Genomic DNA, 23,684 nt, shown 5'->3' with positions numbered 1-23,684 from the left:
CCTCCACTCTCCCAGCATCGCCCCTCACACCCTTGGTCCTGAAGGTATCATCCACCCTGGATTCCCTGTGCCTCCAGCCCTCATATGTACCAGTGTACAACCTCTGCCCTATCCAGCCCTGCAAGGTAGAATTCGGATCATGGTAGTTGGGGGGAGGAAGCATCCAGGATCTGGGGAAAGCTGTGTTCTTCATCGGTACTACCTCGCACCCTAATTGACCCATCTCCTCTCCTAAACCCCTCTATGAGGGGATTTCCATTGGCCGACACTTGGGCCTTGGGTCTCCACTCTGCACTTCCCCCTTCATTCAATATGGTATATATACATATATACACACACACAGATATATACATATACACACATATATCTTTTTTTTTTGCATGATGCCTTATACCTGGTCCCTTTGGCACCTTGTGATCGCACTGGCCTGTGTGCTTCTTCCATGTGGGCTTTTTTGCTTCTGAGCTAGATGGCCGCTTGTTCACCTTAAAGCCTTTAAGACCCCAGACACTATCTCTTTTGATAGCCAGGCACCATCAGCTTTCTTCACCACATTTGCTTATACACCCATTTGTCTTCAGCGATCCTATCATGGAGGTGTGCAGTCAATGATATGATTTTTTGTTCTTTGATGCCTGATAACTGATCCCTTCGGGACCTCTCGATCACACAGGCTGGTGTGTTCTTCCATGTGGACTTTGTTGCTTCTGAGCTAGATGGCCGCTTGTTTATCTTCAAGCCTTTAAGACCCCAGTCACTATCTCTTTTGATAGCCGGGCACCATCAGCTTTCTTCACCACATTTACTTGTTCGCCCACTTTGGCTCCAGCCGTTGTATCGGGAGAGTGAGCATCATAGAGTTCCAATTTAATAAAAGAAAGTATTCAGGAAAGCATCCTACACAACAAGGGTGTCACATTCCACCATGAACACATCAATACCCAACTTATGCATATTTAGGCTGCTCCCAATCCTTCACTGCTAAGCACAGGCTGCCACGGAACTGCACCGTTTTACACGATATGACCCTGTAGGGCAAGTTCTCTGAAGCACTTGCCCAAGCAAAGGGTGTGCACATTGAAAATGCTAATGACCGCTGCCAACTTGCTCCTGTGATGGGTGTGCCAGGACCCCTTCCATCATCAGTGAGTGAGTCTAAGGGGCCCATATCTTTTATTTATTTATTTTGTTATAAATAGTTTTATTCTGGGTTCTTACAGCTCTTATAACAATCCATACATAACTTGCATCAAGCACATTTGTACAGGTGTTGCCATCATCATATTCAACATTTTCTTTTTCTACTTGAGCCCTTGGTATCAGCTCCTCTTTTTTCCCCTCCCCCCACCATCCTGAACCCTTAATACATTATAAATTATTATTCTTTTCATATCTTACACCGTCTGTTGTCTCCCTTCGCCCACATTTCTGTTGTTCATCCCCTGGAAGGGGGGCGGGTGTTATTCATAAATCCTTCCTATCAGTTTTCCCTTTCTACCCCTTCCCCCACCCTCATGGTATTGCTACTCCCATTCCTGTTCCTGAGGAGTTTGTCTATCCTGGATGCTATGCGTTGAGAGCATGCTTTTTTTAGTCTTCCTATTTTGTTTATTTTCCTTCATGATCATAAGACCACTTCCCTGCAATTTCCAGAGAGAAAATACAAAACAGATTTAGTTTCAAAGACATAAACTGTGTGTTGGAGTAGAAAACATTACTGACCACATTGTTCGGAAGAATGTCAGCTGACTCCAGGGCACCTCAAGATTCCTGAGGAATACACACAATTTCTCTTTTTCCTCCCACTGGGATGGTCTCAGGTCATGGCTCTTTGACACATTTTCCATGAAGAAGACATGGAGCCTGGAAATTGTGCTGACCGCTGGAGTAGGCCATCCTCAATCCCATGCCAGGACCACATGCTAACGGCCACATTCTTCTTTTAAAGAAGGTAAGGGAGAAAAGAATTCCTAGTCCAGAACCAGGACCTATCTTCACAACAGCATTGGCCAAGCACCGGTACCACTTGCCGCCCAGCTCAGAATCCAACATGAGCCCCAGTAGCAGTTCCAGCTCTCCTTACGGCCAGCCCCGCATGTCGAGCGCACTTATCTATACCAGTGTGCATGCCCTGGTCTAGCCAGGTTTTTTAGTTAGAACTGGGGTCGTGATAGGGGTAGGGGTCATGGGGGGAGTGGGGAGGAGGAAGCATTAAAGGACTAGAGGAATGTTGTGTGTTTTGTCAGTGCTACACTGCTCCCTGGCTGATTCCTTGTGACCCTTCTGTGTCCACAGATGGGCTTTGGGTCTCCACGCCAACCCCACTCATTCACATTGGTATCATTATGAACCCACATCTTTGACAAGAACGTGTGTCCTCAGATTTACACCAGTACAATAATTGGTGATAATTTCTGCACGCATTTCTCTTTTCATTGTGAATTGGGTGGCCATTTGGAGAGCACGTGATGAGTTTTGCGTTCAACAGCATTCCCATATTTTGTCTTGACTGACTCACTGCAATGCCCTCAGTGCTCATCCCCCATCCCATGTGTCCCTAGGGTCTCCTGTTTCCACTGCTTCCGGCATGATTGAAGTTTGTCCGAGGGCCAATGCTGGCCATTTGATCTTGAATGGTTGGTGATTCCAACACCGAGGGGTTCAGTGCCAGATCGGAGGGTGGCTCAGGGTCATGGTCTTGGACCCCATCAGCCTCTGCTGCTTCTTTAAAGGAGAGCGTTTACAAAGGACAGGGCAGCTTCAGGCGCTGCTCAGCCCAGTGGGAGACCATCAGCAGGAGGCCATAACCATGTCCGAAGGTACCCTTTGCTACAGAGCTTCACAAAGGACGCGGCAGCCAGAGAAATCCATCATGTAAACGTAGCTGGCGGCAGATCAGTACAACAGAGATCGTGATGGGGCCCTGGGAGTGGGAGCAGGGCCAGAACCAGACGAGTGTATGATGGGAGGCCGAGGAGCCCGGGGCTTGTCCCACGGTAAGTTAACATGCTTACTGTCAGTACTGTGAATGAAGCTCAGCATCTCTTCCTCTGTCTGAATTCTGCTCATTTTAGTTTCCTATAAACATTTTCAGTTGTCTACCTTTCCTGGCTGTTGGCAGCTCTGAAATGCCTGCTTGCCATCTGCTGAGGATGGAGCATGTATTAGGGCCTTCAGACCAACTGCAAACTCTGAAGTTAACCTCAAGTTGAATTAAAGACCCTTTTTAAATGGACTATAATTTATCTTTAAATGCGTTTTTTTTTCTGGGAGCAGCAGGGACTTGAGGTGAAATTTCCAAGTTCTAGCCTATTATACAGTTATTTTCATCAGTTTCCATGCATACTTACAAAGAATTTAGAGCACACATTTGATTTAGCGGCAAAGGGAGCCAGTCAACTTATAGGCAGGAATGGTGGGGCCCGTGACCCTTTTAACTTCACAAGGGGAAGGAAAATTAAGGTCAGACACACTTCCCTCTCCAGCCTGGGTTTAGCCTTCATTGCAAGGTCACACAGAACTCACGGACAATACTCATGGTCATGGGGATTGTTAGGGAAGTAACAGGTTACGATTCAGGATCAGGATAGGCTAAGGAGACAGTTCTACAGTCAGGACTGCATCTTCCCACCCATGACTGTAGGCCGCCTCCCAGTCATTGGTCCCTCAGATCTCCTGGGCCAGCCCAGCCTCCTTCCTGTTCTGGAAATTGCTGCAAAGCCCATGGGTTCTACTAGGAAATATCCAGTTGCACCCCACTCCACCAGCAAGCCTCCTGCCCTGGGGAGCGGTTCTCTCTCACTCTTTGGCCTGGGCACCCCACTGCACATGTCCTGTTTCTGTCATCTCCGCTGCTGCTGCTTGTCTGCCACTACTTCTCACGTCTCTCGCCATCTCCAGGTTTTTAACTCTCTGCATCCTGAGTCTAGGAGGTTCCCAGCCTAGAAACCCTAGGCCCAAAGGATGTGCTCCATTCCCATCTCTTCTCCTGATGGTGGCCATGGTACCCGCTGTCTTCCACAACTGGCTCTCTGCTACGCCTGCCAGATGGCAAAGCTGACCAATCTCCTCACAAGGACTCCATGCACCTCATTTGCATGGTCCCATGCCCACAGGGCTCCATGCACCTCATTTGCCTTGCTATCAAGCTGTCCACTCCCTCAGTGGCTCATAAGCACCTCATTTGCATGGCCCCACTCAGTCGTTTGGTGAGCTTAGGACAACGGTTCTCAAGTTGTAGGGTGTGATCCCTTTGGGGGTCAGACAACCCTTTCACAGGGGTCGCCTATTCATAACAGTAGCAAAACGACAGCGATGTAGTAGTAACAAAAATAATTTTATGGTTAGGGGGTCACCACAACATGAGGAATTGTATGAAAGGGTCGCAGCATTAGGAAGGTGGAGGACCACTGCCTTAGAAGCTCATGGCAAGAAAGGCCACAGGCAAGCCCTAGGCTGCTTGAGCAGCGGCACTTGCAGTGGGGCCTCCCTCTCTGGGCGGTGAAGGAGTAGAGAAGTCCAAGCAGGGAGCAGCCAGGAAAATCTTTCGTGGCATAATGGTATTGCATAAGTCAGGGCATCATGCTTGGTAAAGTAGAGGGTCAGTGAAAAAGGAAGTTCGGGCAGCTGCAGGAACTGAGTGTGAGGCCCTGCTTTTGAGCCACTTCAGGGCCTGCGAGTGACTCTGGGCTCCTCCCAAGTTGGCCTTCCGTGCTTCCGAGACTGGAGGGTGGCCCCTGGTGCCTTCCCGCAGTCCCTGCGAGGCTGCTGTGTGGAGCATGTTTCCCTGACAAGTCAGCAGGGATCTCGCGTGTTCCCTGCGGTTCCCAAGCACCTGCCCCAACACAGCACTGCCTTGGATGAGAGGGGACAAGCTGGCACTCTTTAAGCAATTCGTCCCCTGGCATCCTTGATCTGAGGGCACAGCTCAGGGCCTTGGCATCTCAGCCCCAGGACCTTCAGTCAACTGTGATGTCCCTCCTCTGGCCCATCTTCCCCAGCTCTCTCTAGGAGCCTTGCCAGGGTCTGCCCAGCATGGTGCTCATCCCGGGTCATGGGCACTTCTGGGTGTACATTCCGTGAACCCAAGCTGTCAATATCAGGGCTCTGACCCACGGTGAGCGGTAGACATTGATTATTGGCATGGGGCATGAGGACACCAGAAATGTAGCCATTGGTCACTTCCTTCCTGTGAACCTGGCTCGTGAGGAGGTCACAGTACATGTGACCCCTGTGACTTGGGGGGTGGGGGGGGCGTATCTTCCTCCACCCACCTGCATGAGACCAACCAGCTCCCTGCCACCCAGCCCCTGCAGACTCAGCAACCCGTGGAACAGGGTTGAACTGCCACCTGTGTGCTTCTGAGACTGTAACTCTTTATGGGAGTAGAAAGCCTCATCTTTCTCCCACAGAGTGGCTGGTGGTTTTAAACTGCTGGCCATGTGGTCAAGGGCTATGCCACCAGAGCTCCAGACCACCATAGTATATACAGTCAATCCATCCTAAAAGTAAAACTATGTACTCGCACAAAAATGATCTGTCCTCAGTAACATTTTGGGAAAGATCCTCTCAGGAGTGCTGGGTAGAATGTCTAGGGACTTGGCCTGTCCTGAGTCAGGACAAGATTATCTTAGGAAGAAGGGTGTGGTTTCTCCCGGAGCCTCTCCAACTAGGCTCCAGAGTGAAATGCCAGGGGTCGGCCAGACTCTACAAGAAAAAAGTCACTGCCATCGAGTTGATGCCACTGCATGGTGACCCTACAGGACAGGGGGAGATGTCCTCTAGGTTCTCAAGATGATCGTTCTTTTTGAGAGTAAAAAGCCCCATCTTTCTCCCAGAGAGCAGCTGGAGGTTTTGAACCCCTGATCTTGCAGTCAGCAGCGCCTCTCAGAGCCACTCTGCCACCAGGCTGCTCTGTTCAAGGGCTCCTGGAACCCCATCCCTGAGTGAGCCTTCCTCAGTAGGTGTTTGCAGAGTGGCCACGGGGATGGGGGTGGAGGGCTTCCCAGCTCCGTGTGAGTTGGGGTCTCCAAAAAGAGAGCTTCCCCACTCCAAATGCTCCACACAGTGCCTGGCCTTTTGGAGAGTCACATATCCCACTGGGAATGTGATGAAGACTGTGGACCCGCCATCAAAACCGGGCCTGGACAGAGGTGTCTGCTTGTCATTTTAGAAGGCTCATGGACCCTCTGTGGAGTCTGCATGACCCTGCGTGACTCTGAGTCATGGAGAAGTCAGAGACTGGGAGTTTTCTATTTCTCTAGAGCAGCGGGTACTCAACCCCCACTGTGCAGCAGAATCACCTGGAAGCTTTTTAATGAGTTTTCAAACGTGCATCCAAGTAGAGAGGATCGCCTTATGCACCCGAGTCCCCATTGCTAACTCTGACCTCTGGCCAGGATGCCTCCATGTGTCCTGCCCACAAGACCTGCTGGATGAAGATCCCGAAATGCCGTCCCTGTGCTGCAAGGGCATGTGGTATAGGAGTTTGGGGTTGTCCCATCTACTCTCCAGTGTGGGGACCCAGTGTCTGAGGACCCGACCCCCTTTCTTTTGACCTTCATTGGGTGAAGGGCAGATGGGTGCTGTCCTTGGGGTGTACCAGTGCCTAATTCGCCCAGGGCCACTCACTCAGTTCTACTGAGGTTGCAGTCAGGTGTCTGTCTTGCAAAGCCAGGTGTCTGTCTGCAAAGCCCCTTTTGTCACAGGTTGGTGGTCACTCTGTTCTGCAGGCGGTGCATGACCAGTTCACCGGGCCCGGTGGTTGTCACTCTATTTAACAGGACACACACAAAGACCAGGTGGCCAGGGAAGAGTGCCTGCCAGGAAGACCCAGGGGCCTGCCCATAGCCATGCCCATGAAGGGTTTGTCGTCTTTGTAGCTGGATCACCAGCATGGCGCGTGACAGAGGGTCGCGGGAATCTCCCTTTGCCTTCCTGGTCTGCATGGGCCCCAGCTGCGTCCTGGTGTCCCTGTCCTAACCACAGTCTGTTCCCTTTTGCAGGTCCAGCCGCCTGACTGCCGCCCCTGAGCCCTGCACCCGGGCCGGCCTGCACGCGCATGGGGCCATGGCCCTGCTGCCCGCGCCCTCGGAGCAACCCCGCGCCGGCAGCCCTGGCGGTGCCCGGCACGTCATCATCAACGTGGGCGGCTGCCGGCTGCGCCTGCCCTGGGCCGCGCTGGCCCACTGTCCCCTGGCCCGCCTGGAGCGCCTGCGCGCCTGCCGTGGCCCAGACGAAGTGCTGCGCGTCTGCGACGACTACGACGCTGGCCGCGATGAGTTCTTCTTCGACCGAAACCCCTGCGCCTTCCGCACCATCGCGGCGCTGCTGCGCGCGGGCAAGCTGCGGCTGCTGCGCGACTCGTGCGCGCTGGCCTTCCGCGACGAGCTGGCCTACTGGGGCATCGACGAGGGGCGCCTGGAGCGCTGCTGCTTGCGGAGGCTGCGGCGCCTCGAGGAGGAGGCGGCCGAGCGCGGGGCCGGCTCGGGCCGCACTTCCCAGGCCTCCCCCGAGTGCGTCCTGGCGGCCGGCGGCCGGCTGGCGCGCGGCCGACGGCTCCTGCGCGACGTGGTGGAGAACCCGCACTCAGGGCTGGCGGGCCAGCTCTTTGCCTGCATCTCTGTCGTCTTTGTCGCCATCACGGCCGTAGGCCTCTGCCTGAGCACCATGCCAGACATCCGCGCTGAAGAGGAGCGGGTGAGCGAATGGGGCTGGGGCACAGGAGGGCCTATTCCGAGGGAAAGACCCTTGACTTACTCTGTTCTAGGGAACCCAAAGAAGTCCCTGCGGACGCCACCCTGGGCCTTGGGAGTAGAAAGCCGGGCGGGCCAGGCCTAGGGTGAGCCTCTCAGAGCTCAGCCAGGCGGCACACAAGCCCAGGCCCCAGTGAAAGGCTTCCAGCCTAAGGGTCTGGGTCGTGGGCCATCCTCGGCCACTCCAGACCAGAGGGCTGAGGGCACAGCCTGGGCAACCAGGCGCCAGGCCCAGCCACTGCTAGCAGGGCAGCACACTGACACATGTGCCTTGGCAAACCAAGGATTTGCCTGCTTCATACCCACCTATGCCAGCCTCAAATATGGGCTCATTGGCAGGGCAGAGGGTGGTGGTGGTAACAGCCAGAGTTGGTCAGAGAGAGAGCAGCATGACAGCCAGACATGACCCAGAAAAGTGGCACCCAGGCAAGGTCAGTGCTGCCCCTTCAGTGTACTAATTGGAGAGACGTTGCATTAGCCAGGGTGCCCAGTGCCAACTGGAAGACTCTATTCAGATAGAGATGCTTCACAAGCAAGCCATGTGACTGTGGGGACACTGGCCCTGATGGAGGTGTGAGCAGAGGGGCTGGTCTGAGCATGCCAGTCTTGGGAATAAGGTGTGGTGTTTGAACAGTCGGGGAATATTCTAGTAGGGCAGCCTGTAATTGGAACTACCCTGCTCTGGAGCCACACACAAATTCTCAAGCTGCTGGGGAGGAGACGCCAAGGGAGACCATCTGATGCAGAGGGGGCAGAGCTGTGTGTCCTTCTGTCTGTGCTGTCCAAGTTGCTTGGAGATGAGGTGGCAGGGCTCTAAGCCACCCACCTTCGGAAACAGAGCAACTTGCAGTGTCAGATCACTCAAGAAGCAAGGTTTAGCACAGGCTTACCTGTGCTTACTTACTAATCTGCAGTGAGTGGTCTGGAATGTTTTTTGAGCAGCTACTGAGCAAGGGGAGGGCAGCTGGGGGGCTGGCAGACACAGCTCCCACTGCCTGTGTCCCAGCGCCCCTCCCATTCACAGCCAGCCAGCTGGGCGCCTGCAGGTGCTGTGGAGAGAGTTGGGGGCCCATGGAACACTCTGGGTTTTTCCTGGAGGTCTGAGCCGAGTTTGGCCTGAGTGGAGACTGCTGTTTGGGTGCCTGAAATAGATGGTCGTCGGCCCCAGGGGAAGGGCAGTGGCTGTCAATTCCCCCAGGTGATGAGGACAGGGCACTGGCTCTCAGCATGTCCGCAGGCAAGTGCCATCGAGCCCAGCTCACTGCCTTGGCTTTTTCCTCCCATGTTTCCTGTGTGAAACTGTTCGGTTTCTCAGGTGGGAAATAGCTCATTTCTTAGCTTTGCACGGTAAAGAATTCACGCCAAAGCCTGGTTTGTGATCCAAGTGGGTTTTTATAAAGAATTGAAGAAGTTTCAGGTTTACACTGGCCCTGGCAGGGCTCCTCGGAAACGTGCAGCCTGCCTGGAAGCTGCTTGCAGAGTCTCTCAAAAGGTCCCAGTGACTCTGGGCTCCTGCCTTTTCAAGGATTCCACGGGAGGCATGGTGGACGACCCCATTGGCTGAATTGAATTCATCTGGCCTAGGTGGACCAATCCAGGTGCAGCGCCCACCCATGTGTACCCGGCGGGAAACATGAACCTCTGAGCATGTGCAGGGTGCCACTCCTTTGTTTCCCTAGCTCAGACCAATGGGCATGCGTTAATGGATGTCCCAGCCCATGCTAGCCTACCTAACACTTCACCTCGTTTCCCCTCTTCCTTCCTCCCCCTCCTCCTTCCCCCACCACCCCCGCATGTCCCCTCCGCAGCCCCCTCTGTCCTCTTTCTCTTCTCCATCTCCCTGCCCTCCCCAGCAGTGTTGCTGCTGAGGGAGCAGCCAGGGTCTCGAGTAGGACTGTTCCCTGCATGTCATTTACATGAGGAATCTTGGCTTCTTAGAAAATCAAGAAACAAGTTCTGTGGAGGCAGTGCTTACATTTTAACATTCGTTTCTGATTTAAAATCTTACTCTTACTAAAGTGGACGTACACAAGCTCTTCATTTTTCAAATGTGATCTGATAAAATACATGTAGTTAAATAAATGTAAGCATTGGAGGATGAGATAAAAAGTGGCAAGTGATGAGAACTGTGGACGTAGTGCACACATACACAGCAGCTGCCTGTGTTATTCATAACTGCGAGGTGTTGGACCCGATTCCCTCAGGACCAGGGGCAACACACACCTGACCCTTCTGCGGCAGGATTACCAAACAGGAGTGTGCTACCAGGTCGAAGCTGAGGACAATTAAACAAGCCCCGGAGAGCCCAGATAGGACCTTGAGCATCTCCCACCTGAGTTTAGACCCATCTCAGAAGGCCCGTCTGCACTGAACACTAATGACAGCAGAACTGCTGAGCTGCGGGAGCCACGGAGACCATCCCTCCTGATGGAAGCAGGACACTAAACAGGCAGAAAGAATGATAAGACCAAAGCGGAGGCGGGAGAGATTCTGAGACTTGCTCTGGACGTAGAGAGGGAAGGCACATGGAAGACACGCTGAAGTAAAGGAGCCGAAGAGAAAGCAACCAAGGGCAGCCCATGAAGACAGCGTGTTACAGTAAAATGTGCAAAGACCTGGTGAGAGGGAGCCAACCAGGAATAGCATGCTCAGTGGAGCTCAAGTCAAAAGAAATGGGGGGGGGGGGAAATCAAGCCTTGAGTTGTAATAGCAATGAATTCAATGGGCAAAATAAAGAACCATGCAGGAAGCACACAGAGATAAATAAATAACTCGAAAGAGAAGGAATAAAACAATAAATAAATAAAATAAGAAGAGAAGGACTATGCAGAGTCACTACCCAAAATGCCAAAGAGAGTTGATCGATGCTTGGCCATTTCCAGCTGCAGCATGTGATCAAGAACCAGTGTTGAAGGAAGACGCCCAGGCGGCGCTGAGGACACTAGTGAAAAGCATGGGCCAGGCGGCACTGAACACCACATGCAATATGGCAACAAGCTGACGGAGCACCGGGAGCCCTCATATCAATGCCAGGAAATCTGCACAGCAGCTGATGTGGGGTGGGGGTCGGGGGAGGGCGGAGAGGTGGAAGGGGGGGACACATGCGCCCATCAGAGAATGGCCACCCAACAGAATATGGAAATTAATGATACCATTGATCTCAGGTGCAAGAAATAATCTGCTGAAGATTTAAAACCAGCTGATGTACATTGACTGGTTGCTGCCAGAAATTCAAACCCAATTCAGAAGAAGACATGGAATAAGGGATATCATTGCTGACACCAGATGGGTTGGGGCTCAAAATAGAGAATACCAGAAAGATGTTTACTTGTGTTTGATTGACTATGCACATTTGACACTGTGGATCATAACAAACCATAGATAACAGTGCAAAGAATGGGTATTCTAGAATACCTCGTGCGCATGCGGAACCTGCACATGGATCCCTAAGCGGCCATTTGAACAGAACGCGAGGAATCTGCGTGGTTTGAAATGAGGAAGATGTGCATCGAGGGTGCATGCTTGTTCTGTCGGTACAGTCAGCAGCAATCTAAGAAGCTGGGCAGCCTGAAGAAGACCCGGCATCGGGATTGGAAGGAGGTTCATTAACAGTCAGAGACGTGCCGAGGACCCAACTTGAGAACGAGGAGGACCTGTAGCACCTGCTGATGGGAGTCACAGGCTACAGCCATCACTGTGAATCTGATAGTGCAGATCAAATAATAAGCCAAGGGAATAAGCTAACTAAAATCAATGTAAGTGTGAAGCCAAAGTTGGCTGATGATTCCCACGGGTCAAGGAGGAAGAGTTTTTGCTTAGGGGGCTTTCAGTTTATGTTAATGGTAGCGGAATAATTTGGAAAAGGATATCAATAGTGGTTGCACAATATGAAGAGTATCCTCAATGGCACTGAATTATACATGTGGAAGTAGTTGAATTGGAGAATGTTTTATTGTGTATATTTTTACCACAATTAAAAAAATAATAATTACACTAATAACAATGAGTACAAGGAAGAAGAAAATGTTCTAGAATTGGTTGTGGTTTTGAAAATGCTGAGGGCAATGAATGTACAGATGTGCTTTGCACCATTGATGTGTGTATGGATTATGATAAGAGTTGTATGAGCCCCTAATAAAACGTGTTTTTTTTTAAAAAAAAAAGAAGAAGAGGAGTAGACTCAATGGCACTGAATTATACAAGTCAAAGTTGTGGAATTGGAGAATGTCTTGTGTATATTTTTGCCACAATTACAAAAATATATATAATTACATGAATACCAATGAGTACAAGGAAGAAGAAAATGGTCGAAATTGATTATGGTGACAATTGTACGACTCTTCTTGATATAATTGAATTATTGAATGGTACAACATGTGGATGAAATGGTAATAAAACTGTTTAAAATTTAAAAAATAAAATTGGTTGTGGTGATGATTGTACAGCTCTTCTGGAAGGGATTGGACCACTGAATTGTATGGTATGTGGTAAAACTTTTTTAAAAAATCAATGTAAGGAAAACCACAACTCCTAACTGGACAACATGCTGAGAAACGGAGCACAGGTTGGCGTTGTCAAGGATTTCATTTTGCTTGGTCCTCAGTCAACACTCACGGAGGCAGTACGGTGTATTGCCCCAGGCAACCATGCTACGCAGGAGCTCTTCCATGGGTGACAGGGAGACGATGCCATTTGGAGGACTGCAGTGTGCCTGGCCCGGGACAGTAGTTTCAGCCACTCTGTGCGCATGTGGAAGCTGGGCAGTGATCAAGGAAGACCACCTGAAAGAACCAACAAATCCCTCTCAAAAGACTGCTCCTGAGGGGGAGGATGGAGAGCCTTCATCTCATGTCCTGCAGACCTGTCGTCAAGAGAGACTTGTCCTAGAGCAGGATAAGGTAAAGTCAAGGGGCAGCAAGAGAGAGGAAGGCCCTCAGGGAGCTGGATCGACTGCAGCCTCAACGAGGGGCTGCACAATGGGCTCCCCACCCCAACCTTCATGCGGCCGGTGCAGGCCCGGGCCGTGCCTCTCCTGTTGCTCAGGACGCCCATGGGGAGGCCACTGAGAACAGCCGCCACATCATCAGGTCCTTTGCAACCAGTGTAGTTGAGCTGCAACCCACGTCTGCCCCCAAAGTGCAAATTGAATGGTTTTGAGTTGTTTGTTTTATATTGATTATCTGATTTACCTCATTATTTTCAGATCAAATAATTAAGTCGAGAGTTAACTAGCTACAAATAAGTGTTTAAAAGAATCAAGGTGTTCAGGTGGCTGTCTGGAATAGATCCAAATATCACCTGCAGGATATCTTTCCAGTGGGGCACAGATGAGGTGGCCCTTCACCGACACAGGACGTCACAACAGGTCCGTCCGTGGAGCGGAAGGCCTGTGAATACACGGCACAGGAGCGGCTTCCTCATGGGAGCAGTGGGAAGGTGTGTCACAGTGTGGACCGGGCGTCAGAGAGCCACTTGGATGGTGGAATGGCAGGGGATCTTATTGCCGTGTCAAGACCCCCACAGGAATGGAGAGGTGTTCAATGCCTCCCTGAGGAACTGCTAAAGGAGTCAAGGGACACCAAAGGTCAGGCCACATCCTCTCTGCTGGCCTGGACGAAGGCCTACCACAGCTGCCCAGCCGTCAACTCTCCCGTTTTCAGGAGCGACTAAGCCCCCTCCCCTCTGGATCCTTCCAGCTACTCCAGTGGGTTCCACGCTCCCCACTGCACTGAGCACGCCTGCCCCACCCTTGCCCTCCCCGTCCCAGAGAAGGAGCAGAATGGCCTTAGCTGAGCAGCTGTGTCTGCAGATCCTGGCTGGGCCAGCGGCCACAGTTCGATGCTGGCCACTGGCTGCCCAGGTAGTCGGACTGGAAAACCTAGCATGTGTGGAAATGTCAGCCGTCATCACAGAGGACCCCACCCCTGAGGACCAAGGTCGGCACAGCTATTTCTGACCATGTCTGGCCAGTGGCCAGATACAGATCTGTATCTGTGAGAGATAAAGGCAGCTTTCCAGGCTAGATGTCCCAGGGCGCAGTCCCAGCAATTAGCCTTCACAGCTTTGCTGCTTGTGCAGGAGAGGGGGTGGTCTCCATTGCAAACCCCAAGCCAGCCCCTTCCACCCAGCTGGACCCATACAAGGGCTGAGAGGGGTCTCTGTGGGGTAGCATTTTCAGAAACTTGGTGACAGGGTGAATTATGCAAGACCCAGGCTCTGGTACTGAGAGTAATTTTAGATAAGGTCCAGTGTGCAGGTGTATGCAGGGTGAAGTGTATGTGGTGGGTGGGGTGTGGGGGGTGTGTGTAGGACTAAAAAAAACTTATTAAAAAAATTTTTCCCGATTCACCCTCACCGTCTGATGAGGCCATATAATTGTTACACGGGATATAACTCAAAAGAGTCCTTTTCCTACAGGGCCACACGTAATGGGTGCCATATGCCAGGGTACCTGCCCTAACACATCATTACGGGTTTGGTAGGCACACTTGTACAGCAATAATAAGTAAAGATTATAGTAAAGACATAGAGAGCATGAGAGATTGAAGAGAGATAGAAATAATGGAGTCAGACACAATTCATGGTAGCAATGCTCACCTCAGCCCCGCTTGGTGGTCCACGTGGAGAGAGAGACTTAATGCTAACCAAGGCTTTTATATTCTATGGGGGCATGCAACCCCCTAATTACAGGTGAAGACATACGTCACAGGAAGGGGTTGTGCTATAGGTGATACTGTAGTGGGAGGGGGGTGATCTAGGGGTATCCTCCCAATAGGAAGAGGAGGGACTAGTGGGTTTACATATGACAAGATGGACAGAATCTAGATACAGGATGGCGGCCTAACTTTGGATGTCACAGAGCCAGTTTGACCTGTTCCCTGGCACCACTCAGTATACCTACAGGAACCAAATCAATGACTGCAGGCCTCTAGAGAGAAGTAGCCTATTGTCCTTAACAGCAGGGAGCAGGGCCTACCCTAGTCTGGTGACTGACTGTCTCCAGGGAGCATGTCTGTGAGCATCTGACCTTCCCCCATATGCTAGCAAAAAGCCCCTAATGATTGGCATGTCTTTGGAGGGGACAAAGCAGGGGAAAATTCTCTATAACCCCACATGTGTGTGTGGTGGTGGGCAGTGTGTCTCTTAGGGGGCCTTGAGTAAGCTGGGGAATCCATGGAATCCTCAGAACACTGCCTCTAAATGCCGAAGCTGCTCAAAGTGACACAGGAGGCCAGTTGCTTGCACACAGGTCAGGGCCCTTAGAGTGGCAGGGCAGGAGAGGACCAGGGTGGCCAGAGAAGTGGCCATGTGGGGTGTGTTTCAATACTTGCTGGTGCAGACAGAGAAGTCACCCATTTAGAAGGTAGAATTGGATGGGTTTCTGTATATTCACAGGGTGTACAACCATCAGAACCATTAGAATATTTTCCTGGCTTCAAGAAGAAAAACTCCCAGATCCCATAGGTATCACCCCTCCCTAGTCCCTAGCTCTTAGCGAATTTTCAGATTTCTGTTGCTCCAGTTACTGGTTCTGGGCATTGTATGAGAATGGAATGAGACTGTGCTTTTGATGACTGGCTTCTTTCCCGAGTCTGCTTCAGCGTTCACCCATGGTAGAGCATGTTCAATACCTCCTTTCTTGTGATGGACCCACACTGTGTGGGGCCCTGGTGGGCATTCAGCTGCTCACTTCCAGGTTAGCGTTCAAACCCACCAGCCGCTCAGCAGGAGAAAGATGAGGCCTTCTGTTTCTGGAATGATCCGTAGCCTCAGAGACTCTGTGGGCAACTCTGTCCTCCAGGGTCACTCTGATCAGAGACACAACTTTGGGGGGAACTTGGCATGCTGTCCACCTGCTGCCACAGATACCCAAGCCATGCTCCTGTGGGGACAGACGCTTCCCTGTCTTTGGGATCTGCACCAGGAATGGGATTGCTCGGTCACATGCTCGCTCCATGTTTCCTTGTTTGAAATCTGCCAACCCATTTTACCAAAGGGGAAGGTGCATTTGGAACTCCCACTGGCAGTGAGGATGAGGTCTGACCCTCTGCAGCTTGACTGTGCGTCCGTCCACGAGGGCCACCCTGATGGCATGGCAGCTCGTCCTGGTCTTGATTCTCTGAAGACCAGCAGTTGGCGTCTTTTCAAGGGTGCTGGTTTATCTATCTGGGGAGAATGTTCAATTCAAAGCCCTGACTTACTTTAAAAGTTTTGTTGTTGTTTTTCTTTTATTATTGACTTATAAGAGTTCTTCACATATTCTGGCTACAAGGCCCTTTAGAGACACCTCATTTGTTTGCTACTCTTTCCCGCTGGTTTGTCGTTTCACTCTCTGTCCTTTGATGCACAAAGGTTTTCAATTTGGGTAGTTTCATGGATCGGTTTTTGCTTTTGTTGCTTTGATGTCATGTCTGACGATCATCAGCCAAATTCAACATCATTACAATTTCCCCTATGTTTTCTTTTCAGAGTTCTTTCAGGGCTTTGTTCTTAGATTGAGGCTGGCCCGTGTTGGTTCACTTTGACACATGGGGTGAGCTAAGAGTCCAGCTTCACTTGTCAGCACATGGCTAGCCCGTTTTTCCAGTGCTGGGTTTTAAAACTAGGAGTCTCTTCCCATCGCACGTCGTGGGCACCCTTGTCACAGACCAGTTGAGCTGAGGGTTTGTTCTGAACCCTCAGAGAAAGGCCATTGTTCTGCGTGTCCATCCCTGTGCCCGCAGCACACTGTCTGACTATACTGTCTGGTTTATAGTAAGTTTGCAGTCAGGGGATGTGAGTCCTCCCTCTTTATTCCCCCTTTTAGGTTCGTTTTCCCATCCTGGGGCCCTTCTGTTCCCATGTGAATTTTAGAATCAGCTTCTCAGCTATAAGCTGCGGTGTCTCTGAGCTGTCCAAGCTGCAGGGCCACTGTCATAGAGCTAACCCGAGCATGGGATCATCTCTCCCTTTCCCTGGGTCCTTTAATTGTGGAGCAACCTTGTTTACAAGCAGTTGTATTAGCACTTCATCCACATATCATGCAATTCAGTAGTTCAATGATCTCAAGAAGAGCTGTGCAGTCATCACCACAGTCCATTTTAGAACATTTTCTTCTTCCTTGTACTTATTGTTAATAGTGTGCTTGCTATTATTTTTAATTCTGGCACAAATAGACATAAGGAGACATTCTCCAGTTCAACAACCTCTACATATATACTCAGGACCACTAATTATACTGAGATCCCTCTCCAAATCACTCCACCTTCATGAACATAGCCTCAATGCTCCCAAGCAAAAACGCTTCCTCCATCACCCATGGTAACCATTGGTCAACTTTGTTTTTTCTTTTCAGTAGTTTTCTTGATATAAAATTCACATCATATTTCCATAGTTAACTCACTTTTTAAGAGTTGCTCCCTCCCCCTCCCATATTCATTGTTGGCTCCTCAGTTCCCCTCCCTGCCCACCCTCCCGGATAAAGCACTGCATCAGGTATTCTCTGTGCATCTACTCAGCAATCTTTTACAGCCAGGAGAGGGCATGTTCCGTCCTTGTTTTGAAGTGTTCTGTTCTTTTGATGCTGTTGTGCATTTGTTAATTTCATTTTGGATGATTCACTGCAAATGCATAGAAATATAATTGATTTTTTATTTCAACCTTGTTGAGCTAATGTATTAGTTCTAATAATATTTCAGTGGATTGCTTCAGATTTTTAATGACAAGGCAGTGTCATCAATGAAAAGCAATAGTCAACTTCATCCTTCCCAACCTGGGCTCCTTCCTGGCGGGAACCTCCCATGCCCTGGTGACAGGTGTGGGGAGCAGGCAGCCTTGCCTTGTACTTGCTCTGCGGAGGAAGCACCCATCTGTCACCATCATATTTGTCCGCTCGGGGTGGCTTTATTAGGCTAAGGAATTGCCCTTCCGTTCCTGGTTTTCTGCATGTTCTTATTGTGAAAGGATATTGGATTTTGTCAGGTTTTTTTCTGTGTTAACTGAGATGATCGTGTGATTTGTGTCCTTTTAATTCTCTTTATATGATGTACTGCATCGCTTTCCACATGTGAGACCAGTCTTGCATCCCAGGGTTAATGCCACGTAGCACGATGTATAACTGAATCCGGCCGTTTTCAGTATTTTGTTGAAGATATGGACATTTGTGTTTATAAGAGATATTGGGCTGTAGCGGTGTGCTCTCTTTGGTGACTGTCTGGTCTGAGGATCAGGGTGTCACTGACATAGCATGATGTGGGAAGTATACCCTCCTCTTCTCTTTTCTGGAAGAATTTGTGAAGTATTGGTCTTGACTCTTTGAATGTTGGGTAGAATTCAGTAGTAAAGCCCTCTGGGTCAAGGCTTTTCTTTGTGGATAGTTTTTGTTGTTTTTTTCACTATAAACTCAATCTTTTGCTTGTTACCCATCTATTCAGATTGTCTATTTCTTCTTGTCAGCTTTAGTAGTTTGTGTCTTTCTGTAAATCTGTCCATTTCTTATAAAATATTTAAGTCACTGACAGTTACGAATGCTTTTCATCAATTCCTTGGACATTTTTTCTTCAAGTACCCTCAGCGGTTGATCATATGCTCCTCGTAGAACGAACCTCACATATTTCTTTTGGGTACAACTTGCCCATCTTTCTTCAATACTATTGGATGAATGGTTGAATGTAGACCAATTCTTCTGGGTACAGTGGGTCTGTGTATTCTTTCCATCTTCTTTTGATGTTTTCTGCTTCATTCAACATTTTGTCCACAGACGACTTTAGAATTACAACCCAAGGCTTGAACTTTCCTCCGTCAGTTCTTTCAGCTTGAGAAATGTCTAGTGTGTTCCTCCTTTTTGGTTTACTCACTTCAGGTTCTTACACATATCATTGTAATACTTTGTCATAGACTGCAGAGGAACAAACAAATCTGCCTCAGAAGTAGTTAGACTGTTCCTTAGAAGTGAAGCTGGCAAGACTTCATCTCATGTACTTTGGGCATGTTATCAAGAGGGACCAGTGTCTGGGGAAGGGCATCATGCTTGGTAGAGGGTCAGTGAAAAAGAGGAAGCTCCTCAATGAGATGAGATGGATTGGCACAGTGACTTCCAACAGTGGGCTCAAATATAATAACAATGTTTCATTCTGTTGTAGGAGTTAAAACCACCTCGAGAGTACATAACAGGAGTACAACGTATGTACCGACGATGTACCCATGATGCTTTACCACTCACTGCCGTTGAGTAGATCCCAACTCACAGTGACCTCATAAGGCAGAGTAGACCTGCCCCTTTGTGTTGCCAAGACATCAGATCTTTAAAGGAGCAGACAGCCTCATCTTTCTCCCACAGGACAAGGGAGGAATTCAAACCTCTGACCTTGTAGATGGTCATTTTACTATGCCCATTTTACTATGCCACCACACCTCCTTAAAAGAAAAACTTCCCTGACTAGAAATCTAACCCTGTGTCATGGCAGTGAGAACACCAAATTCTAATCCTTTCATAATTTCCTCCCCTCTATAATCAGTATTGATGTCTCCTTTTTTCTGATTTAGTAATTTGAATTGGATCGCTGGTGGCTTTGTGGTTACATGTTGGGCTGTGATCCGAAAGATCTCCATTTGAAACCACCAGTGGCTGCTTGGGAGAAAGATGGGACTTTCTACTCCCGTAAACAGTTAAAATCTCGGAAACTCACAGGGGCAATTCCACCCTTCCCTGTAGAGTCGCTATGAGTCCACACTGACTCTACGGCAGTTAAAGAGTTTGAATCTACTTGCTAATGAGTCAGCGTCAATTGGATGGCAGTGAGTTTGGTGGTTTTGAGTTTTTTTTCTTTCTTTTTTTCCCTTCTTAAAGAGCTCTGGTAGCATACTGGGTTGATCAAATTAGCTAAAGTTTTGTCAGGTTTTAAAAATCTCAAAAACCTTGGTTTCATTGGGTTTCCTTTTTCCATTAGTCACTGCTCGAATCATTACTCTTTTCTTCTTTCTGCTTGTTCTAGGTTTAGTTTTCTCTTGTTTTCCCACCATCTTCAGCTAGAAGGTTGATTTGAAATTGTTCACTTTGTTGATGTAGACCTTTACAGCTATGAATTGCCCTGGAAGGATGACTTTAGCTGCATGCCAGTTTCTCCATGCTGCCTCTTGATTACTACTCATCCCCAGATTGCTTAACTTCCACCTGTGAGCCCCCAAATGCCTCACTGTTATTATTAGTTGTATTCCATTGTGGTCAAAGAACTTCCGTGTATAATTTTTGTCCTCCGTGGATTGAGGTTTTTCCATAGCCTAACCCTGGAATTGTTCCATGTTCCCTTTAGACCCTGTTGCTGTTGGCTGATTGTTAGCCGTGTCGGTCAGGTCGAGTTGGCTTACAGGGTTCCAGTCTTCATTTTCCTTGTCAGTCCCCTGATTGCTTGATCCATTATCAACAGTTCATTGCCGCCTTCAACTATTGTCATTGAATTGTCCATTTCCCCCTTCACCTGTATCAATTTTGGCTTCATGTATTTTGGTATGAATGTTTTAATTGTAGTATTTTTCTGATGGGCTTTTATCATAAAATGTCTTTTGTCTCTATCAGCATGTTGTTTATTTAATAGCTTATTTTGTTGTATATTAGTATGGCCACTCATTTTCCCCTGGTTGCTGGAATATGATGTATCTTATTTTCCATCTATTTATACCAGTGATTCTAAAGTGTTTCTCCTATAGGAGGCAACATAATTGGATTTTTAAAATCCAGTCTGACAGGCCCCTACCCATTGGTTGGTCTGTGTAGCTCACTCACAGCCAGTGTGATTGTCCATGTAGTCGGCTTCACATCTGCTACCTTACTTTTCTTAATCAGTTTTGTTTTGGCTACTTTTGAGATTTCGTCTGTTAAGTTTAACAACTGGTTGCTTTCACTGTTTCTCTTGTCTGGTATTTTCCTGCCACATGGGCCGCACTTTCCTGATTCTTCTATCATAGTTTTGTTGTAAACTGAACATTCTAGATAAAATATTGCAGCAACTCTGGTCATAGCCTCACCCTGAGATTTGTTTTGTTATTGCTTACGTGTGTGTGTTGTGAGGCAGGTGACTGGATCATCTTTTCAAGTTGATTCTGACTCATAGTGACCCTATAGGCCAGGGCAGACTTGCCCCTGTGAGCTGCTGAGGCTATCAATCTTTACAGGAGCAGAAAGTCTCTGAGACCCTCAGGAGTGGGTGTTACTTCCTTGGTTGTTTGACCTCAGGGGCAGTCCTGGCTCCTTTCAGGATTTTTTGTCTTAAGTACCCTTCCCCAGTAATTCAGGACTGGCTCAGCAGTGCCAGGAGTGGATCCCCTTTCCCTCTCCTTCTTGGGAGTAGGGGGTGCCTGGGTGGTCCACCCTCACGCCCCCGCAGGCTGCACTGGCTGAGGCACGCCAACCCCGCCCCTTCCTCTCCCACAGGGCGAGTGCTCCCCCAAGTGCCACAACCTCTTTGTGCTGGAAACGGTGTGCGTGGCCTGGTTCTCCTTCGAGTTCCTGCTGCGCTCCGTGCAGGCCGAGAGCAAGTGCGCCTTCCTGAGGACGCCGCTCAACATCATCGACATCCTGGCCATCCTGCCCTTCTACGTGTCGCTGCTGGTGGACCTGGTGGCCGGTGGCCGGCCCGGCGCGGTCGGCCCCGCGGGCCCCGCGGGCGGGAATAAGCTGCTGGAGCGCGCGGGGCTAGTGCTGCGGCTGCTACGTGCGCTGCGCGTGCTCTACGTCATGCGTCTGGCGCGCCACTCACTGGGGCTGCGCACGCTCGGGCTGACGGCGCGGCGCTGCACACGCGAGCTGGGCCTGCTGCTGCTCTTCGTGTGCGTGGCCATGGCGCTCTTCGCGCCCCTCGTGCACCTGGCCGAGCGCGAGCTGGGCGCGCGCCGCGACTTCTCCAGCGTGCCGGCCAGCTACTGGTGGGCCGTCATCTCCATGACGACCGTGGGCTATGGCGACATGGTGCCGCGCAGCCTGCCCGGCCAGGTGGTGGCGCTCAGCAGCATCCTCAGCGGCATCCTGCTGTTGGCCTTCCCCGTCACCTCCATCTTCCACACCTTCTCGCGCTCCTACTCGGAGCTCAAGGAGCTGCAGCGACGTGCCGCCAGCCTCGAGCCCACCCCGCTGGAGGACAGCACGCACTCCCCGACCGAGGACAGCCCCGACGGCCTCCTGGCTACCGTGGTGGCAGGCAGTGCTGACGTAGGGTCTGAGCAGTGGGCCTGAGTGCATCGTCCTGGATGCTGCCCTCGTGTCCCGCCCACCCAGAGACCAGGACCCAGGCTTCACTGCTTCCCTCTGGGAAGGAGGGTCTTCCCTCCCCTGGGCTCTGCCAAAGACCTCTGCTGCCAGCCCTTGCCGCTGCCCGCTGGGGGTGGGGGTGGGGTATCCCAGCCCCTTTATCCCAATGCCAGCTCCTCTTGGGTCCCCACAGCTGCGGTCCCTGCCCCCACTCCAGTGCATGCCTAGCAGCGCTGGATAGGCCTCACCCAGCCCACATCTTGCCCCCTGCAGCGCCCCCATCTTCCCAGTGGGTCAGAGCCGAGGCGGGGAAGCGCCCCTAACGTGGAGTGCCCAGGAGGCGATGGGAGACTCCGCTGGGCAATCCAGCGCTCTCTTCAGACTCTGCATGCCCCAGGGGTGGCCGCCACAGACACAGCAGAAGGTCCCCGCACCCCTAGGGGGGCTGTCAGAGACCTGTGCAGCAGCCTAACAGCAGCAGCAGCACCGCTGTGCAATAAACCCACGCACCTGGGGCCACCTGCCCAGGCGGCAGGCAACAGTGGAACTAGCCTTAACATCTTCCTGACCTGCCAGCCCCAGTCCCTCCATTCCCACTCCTGGTAGCACACCTGTGAGCATGCCGGAACACGGCCCCCCATATCCCTGTCTGCCTCCCCCACCATGAAGGCAGGGAGTGTCCTGGGGGTGTTGGAATGGGCACCCCAGGATGCCCTGCCCTCCTCCTGTGTGGCCTGCTTCCAGCCCTGGTACATCTCACAGACTCCACATCCTGGGTCTCCCTGTTGCCTGAAGCCATCTCCGGTGGTCCATACAGGGCTCCCTGGAGCCCCAAGCACAAAGGGCCTCCCTTGCCCTGGCCCTCCGAGTGTCTAGCAGTCCCCAGGTTTGGGGGGGGGGTGTCCTTATGGCTGTCCTTGGGGTGTATTGGCCACCGATTTCAGCTGGGGAGGCAGATGCCCAGGGCCAGGCCTCCTGACTGAGGCTCTGGAGTGCTCATCTGCTCCTGCGGTCCTTGGGTGGCTCCTCCCCAGGTCAGTGGGGACCATCAGAAGGGGAGTTGGAGAGGGCAGGGCCAGGCTGACACCCCTGAGATGGGCAGCTGTGGCACATTCCTGCAGACAAGGGTTCAGCCTGCTGCCCCCAGGGACACCTGGGACCAGGGCTCCAGAGACAGGCTGGCCTGCTGACGGTCAGCTGACCCCTCAGGCTCCTGATGCCCCACCTGACCTGTGTGACTCTGCTACTCCCATCCCAGAAGCTGCCCTCAAGGCATCTGCTGCCTTTTCCCTGGTGGCTAGTGAGTGACCTCAGTTTTCACTGCCACTGGGTGACCACACCAGAAGGGGAGGACTCACCCATGCATCTCCACCCCCCACCCCACCCCCCAGGGACTCACAGAGACAGCCCACAGGCCAGGAGCCCCTCCAGACCAGGTACAGGCTACTCAGTCACTGCAGTGGGTGCTTGTTGCCTGCCAGTTCTCGAGACTAAGTTCACCAAAGGCCACATTTCCGTTTCCTGTCCAACAAAGAGATACTCTGGCCTCGGCTGAGGGGAGTCATCCTCAGAAGCACGATGAGCCCAAGATTGCCAGTGCCCCCCAGTCTTCCCCTCCTTCCCTGAAGGTTATGTGGCCTGCCCACACTCGCACTGACCCAGTGACCTATCTCCCCATGCTGACCCAGTGGTCTTCCCCAACGTGCTGA

The 23,684-nt window shown here is 51.0% G+C and overlaps 1 protein-coding gene and 1 pseudogene across 1 annotated transcript; one reads left to right on the top strand and one right to left on the bottom strand.

Moving 5' to 3' along the window:
- Window positions 1–1,821: 1,821 nt before the first annotated feature.
- On the bottom strand, window positions 1,822–2,052 carry LOC142428055 (MICOS complex subunit MIC10 pseudogene; annotated as a pseudogene).
- Window positions 2,053–6,448: 4,396 nt separating this feature from the next.
- On the top strand, window positions 6,449–21,960 carry KCNG2 (potassium voltage-gated channel modifier subfamily G member 2). Its single transcript, XM_075533200.1, has 3 exons — window positions 6,449–6,477; window positions 7,005–7,698; window positions 21,163–21,960. Exons 1-3 carry the CDS (start codon window positions 6,449–6,451, stop codon window positions 21,958–21,960), a joined length of 1,521 nt encoding a protein of 506 aa, XP_075389315.1.
- The last annotated feature ends 1,724 nt before the right edge of the window (window positions 21,961–23,684 follow it).

Source organism: Tenrec ecaudatus, chromosome 15 (assembly GCF_050624435.1).
Source record: "Tenrec ecaudatus isolate mTenEca1 chromosome 15, mTenEca1.hap1, whole genome shotgun sequence".
In the NCBI taxonomy this organism is placed as follows: Eukaryota; Metazoa; Chordata; class Mammalia; order Afrosoricida; family Tenrecidae; genus Tenrec; species Tenrec ecaudatus.
This window is presented reverse-complemented; position numbering and strand designations above follow the sequence as displayed.